This window comes from Arachis ipaensis, chromosome B3, assembly GCF_059453495.1.
Source record: "Arachis ipaensis isolate K30076 ecotype BB chromosome B3, ASM5945349v1, whole genome shotgun sequence".
NCBI lineage: Eukaryota > Viridiplantae > Streptophyta > Magnoliopsida > Fabales > Fabaceae > Arachis > Arachis ipaensis.
In genome coordinates this window covers 122,665,459-122,670,098 of record NC_142438.1, presented here as the reverse complement: position 1 = coordinate 122,670,098, position 4,640 = coordinate 122,665,459, and the positions used below count along the sequence as shown (strand labels likewise).

The window sequence follows — 4,640 nt, the reverse complement described above, 5'->3', positions numbered from 1 at the left end:
GCACTTAAGCCAGCGGGACTGCTGCACTACCCCATTTCAGGCCGTTTATAGGGTGTCTCCCCCAATTTTGTTCCAAGGAGAGATATACTCATCGCAGGTTGAGGAAGTGGTTGCACTGACAGTGACCAGGGATGCGGTTCTAGCTGAGTTAAAGCATCATTTGGTGCAAGCTCAGTAGAGAATAAAGCAAACGGCAGATAAGAAGCGAAGGGAAGTGGAAATCGGGATAGGAGACTAGGTGCACCTCAAGCTACAACCTTACCAAATGTGTTTCTTGGCTCCGAGAATGAATGAGAAACTAAGCCCTGGCTTTTATGGGACTTTCAAAGTGCTTGAGAGGGTGGGCCTAGTGACATATCGATTGGCGCTGCCAGACAGGTGCAAGCTCCATTGGTCTTCCACATAAGCAAGTTGAAAAAAGCTGTCACGGCGTCACAGCAACCGCAGGTTTTACCACATCGATGGCAGTGGATGGCGAATTAATGGTGCAACCCCAGGGTATTTTGGCATCTAGGTCAGTGGGGGATGGCTCTTTAGAGTACTTGGTTTGTTGGCAAGGTCTTCAATCATGCAATGATAGCTGGGAGGAGGCTACCACGCTACGACACTCTTTTCCTAAGCTCCCCCTTGAAAACAAACCTCAAGGTGGTTGTCGAGGGGGAATAATGATAGGAACATGTTTGGATTGGTTTATAGGCAGACAGGTAAGGAGTAGATAAGCTGAATTTTCATTATTAATTCATAATTGTCGCTGATTGGCTGCTGGTTAGCTCTTTTAAGCTAGTTTAGCAAGTTAGGAGCAATGGTCTAGGATTAATTGCTGCCAATAAATACTAAGGGCTAGTTAGTTAGAAAAAAACTGTTTTGCTGTTAGTTCAGGAGAGAGAACTCTCTCCAAAGTTGGTAAGATGTTAGTTCAGGAGAGAGAACTCTCTCCAGAGTTGGTTAGATCCAACAGTGTACTTTAATAAGGAATTGTGATTTACAATCCCTAGTTTATGAATAAAATCCCCTAATTTCTGCTAGATCTTATCAGCCTTCTTCGAAAAGCGTCAAAACTCATGGACAGCATAAGCAGTAAGGTGTAGCCATGATAGAACCATGGTTGGAATTCAGAATATAAGGAGCCAGGTACACTAATCCATTTCTCATACATAACATGGGTGATATAGTACTACATTACATGAATAGTGTCATTTTAGAAGTTGTTACAAATTATAGTACACACAAATAAGTGAATTCTACCACATAATAATAATAATACTTGTAACAAGTACACAAGAATTATTAGACAGCTTAACTGATGTGAAATTCTCCACTTGCATGAACCTCCTTGACCCTCTTGTCATACTCATCTTCTTCCTCTTCCTCTTCCTCCACCTCTTCTTCCACTTCCTCTTCTTCTTCGCCTTCCCACCCAAAACCTTTGACAGGCCTAGATACCGGAGGAGGGTCCCTTGCCTCTCCCACGATTTTCATGATCTCATCTATGCTTTGAACGGAAAAGCTTGGGTTGCCTCTTTGGTAGTAGGCAGCTTGAGCTGATTCAGTTAGCTCCCTTGGTAAGTTCTTTAAAAACCATGGGTGGCTCTTGATTTCCTTGAGAGAAATTCTCTGCAAACAACAAAAGCAACATGGCCTTGCAGTTAGCTTGATATAACCAACATCAGTATATTTTGTGACATGATATATATTATATAGTCTGCTTAAATTGAAATAATAGGAAAAATACAAACTGTTACTTAAACATTGGCAACATACCCTCAATGGGTTAGCGACAAATATGCGTGAAAGAAGGTGTCTGCAATCTTGAGAGATGTGAACATAATCCGGGATTTTGTACTGAACAGCCATTATACGCTGCAGAAGATGGCAGCCAATGCAGATTAGCAGAATGGTATAAAAACATCAGAAACAATGTGAAAATCAGTAATAGAACCCTTACCTGAATTGTTTTCCTAAAATTCCTAGGGTCATCCTGATCCTCAAAGGGATATGCTCCAACTAGCATGACATAAAGAGTCACTCCACATGACCAGACATCAGCCAACTATTCCAAATTTAGAAGAGAAGATCATTAACAAAACCATTAGTATATAATGGTTCACAGGTGAACAAATCCTTTGAGCACCAGATAATTAGACGTATATGTAAAAGACTAAAAATCTTCTTCCTTGAATCATGTTCAGAGGCAAAAAGCTCCAAAAAGCTATGATCCTGATATGCAGCATGTTAAGGGGTAATTTATTCTCAATCGTAAAGAATGAACATATAAATCAATGAGATGAAAGGATCTATACAGAACCAGTTCTATGTAGATCACGTGTATTACCTTCCCATCATACTCCCTCCTAGAAAGAACCTCTGGTGCGATATAAGCTGGAGTTCCAACAGTTGATTTGGGTCTTGAATGAAGCAATGATGACTACACCACAAAATATGTATATATATAAAAAAAGAACAACTTAGAGCTATAATGCTAAGCTAACATTATAAGAATCACTAAACTCAATGGTACTAGTTCTAGTACCTTGGAATAACCAAAGTCACAAATTTTCAGGCGAGGTGCAGGGCTTCCATCTAAAAGAGTATTTTCTAGCTTCAAATCCCTGTGGCATATTTGCTGCAGAAGACAGTAAAAGCTCAAGTTCTCTCTGTGTAAATATGAATACCGAAAGTCCCATAATTTTATAAAGACTTGGGCATGATTATTACCATGGCATGACAGTAATGGACACCGGAAATCAGTTGCTGAAAGAAATATCTAGCCTGAAGAATCAAAGGAGTGAAAAGAAAATGAGATGCGTTACAACAATAATGGCACTGAAGGGAAAATCCTCATAGTACGGAAATGTTAACAACCTCATCTTCACTAAACCTTCCAGCGTTGCATATTCTCTCAAAGAGCTCTCCTCCGGCTGCATACTCCATCACTATTGCTAAATGAGTGGGGGTCAAAACTACCTGAAACATTAAAATCCCATTGAAATAGAAGCACATAATTAATTAGAGAGTACTCAACATAAAGTGATCCAGCAGTCAAACAAAGCAAATTCCTTGCCTCCTTGAAGCGAATTATGTTGGGATGCCGAAGGGATCTGTGATTGATAATCTCTCTTGCCACATTCTCATCAATCTGGAATTATAGATAAAATAAAACACTAGGATCAAAGATGTCAAAATAACAGCCCTTAAATCACATTTATAAAAGCAGACACAGAAAAACATCAGAGAAGGAATATGGGACCCTTTTCTTCTCCTTTTATAACTCTATCATGTGATGATCTTTGAGTTTTCAGTTATAGTCACAAACAAATATCTCGGAGAAGGATGTAAGGAACTGCTTCACCGGTAAAAGCTAGAGTTTATAATTGACATTTTGATCCCCTCTTATATTTCTTCTTTTTTCAAAAAGCCACATGCAACAAAATTGTGGAAGAGAATATGTTAACACCTTTCTGATTTTAATTTTTCCACAAATCAAACTTCCACCTCACTTAATCATCTTAAGTCAATTATGAGTTACATGACAAGACCTCCACTCAATATCCTAAATGCAAAACGAGAAAAATGATAAATCTGAAGACCTCCACTCACTAACAGAAGAATTTTTTTATATATAAAAAAATAATAACCGAAAAGGGAAAAAGGAAAAAAAGAAACCTTGTGGCCACGCTCTATGTATTTCATGGCAACGAGCTCCTTGGTCTCCTTGTTTCTCATGAGCCTAGCCACCCCAAAATTCCCAGCTCCCAAATCCTTCACGGCCTCGTACTTTTCCATGATCTCCTGAACTTGACACAGAGACACAACTAGCTTTTGCTATGGAAGGAAGTGGTGTTCAAATTCGGCAACTCAAATGGGTCATGCAAGTCCCTTTTATGAACCACAGCACAACTTTATACTCTGATCAAAAGGGGAATGTAAAGGAGCTTGCTTTCACTGAAAAACTGGCTCGCTCTTCGTCTATATGTATATAATACAAGGATATCATATAATAATAATAAATAGCAACAAAGAGAGAGAGAGAGAGAGAAAGAGAGAGAGAGGGAGAGTGAAGATTTAATTATGAATTGATTGTAGAGTGGGAGAGGAGTGAGGAAGGGGAGAGTGCACGTGGGACTGTGAGAGAGAAGACATTATAAAAATGAAAATTTTTTATGGCAATAATATTCATATTCACATCACATCATATCATATGGCAAGGGGATGGGGAAGACCCAATCAAATTTAATCAATGACATTACATTAAGAGCATTAAGAATAAGATGATGAGGAACGGGTTTAAATCTTCTTGGTTCTTGTGTGTGTATGTTTTTTTCTCTAATGCATTTTTACAATCACCTTGCGGGCACTGTGTAGGAACTGAAAAATAGTTAGTTAGTATCCCTGTCCCATTGATTTGAATGGCATTGGATCTCTAACAACGCCGTCGCTGTAGGGGAACACCTTTCTCTTCATTCTCAATCTTAATTGCAGATTTTCAAAGTAATCTCTTTTCAAACAAATGATTAAAATTGGAATTCATTTTCTTTTCAAAGCAAAAACAAAATAGATGTAATAATAATATGAGAAAGTATAGGAAACCAATGAAATATTTGTACAATGTATACAATGGAAGTTTAGGGTTGTTCGATTCA

The 4,640-nt window shown here is 38.5% G+C and overlaps 1 protein-coding gene across 1 annotated transcript; it reads right to left on the bottom strand.

Moving 5' to 3' along the window:
* Positions 1 to 1,132: 1,132 nt before the first annotated feature.
* LOC107630897 (serine/threonine-protein kinase SRK2A) lies at positions 1,133 to 4,138 on the bottom strand. Its single transcript, XM_016334179.3, has 9 exons — positions 3,664 to 4,138; positions 3,062 to 3,136; positions 2,863 to 2,964; positions 2,716 to 2,769; positions 2,531 to 2,623; positions 2,333 to 2,425; positions 1,946 to 2,050; positions 1,762 to 1,860; positions 1,133 to 1,614 (listed from the first exon to the last, which is right to left on the bottom strand). The coding sequence occupies exons 1-9, from the start codon at positions 3,781 to 3,783 to the stop codon at positions 1,297 to 1,299; spliced, it is 1,059 nt and encodes a 352-aa protein (XP_016189665.1). The 5' UTR covers positions 3,784 to 4,138; the 3' UTR covers positions 1,133 to 1,296.
* Positions 4,139 to 4,640: the final 502 nt, after the last annotated feature.

Bases quoted from the DNA above. Each gene is read 5' to 3' on its own strand.
- LOC107630897 (XM_016334179.3), bottom strand. From the start codon at position 3,783: ATGGAAAAGTACGAGGCCGTGAAGGATTTGGGAGCTGGGAATTTTGGG. The intron at 3,137-3,663 runs GTTTCTTTTTTT...CTATAATTCCAG, and splicing joins ACATAGAGCGTGGCCACAAG to ATTGATGAGAATGTGGCAAG. The intron at 2,624-2,715 runs GTAATAATCATG...TGTCTTCTGCAG, and splicing joins TCCATTACTGTCATGCCATG to CAAATATGCCACAGGGATTT.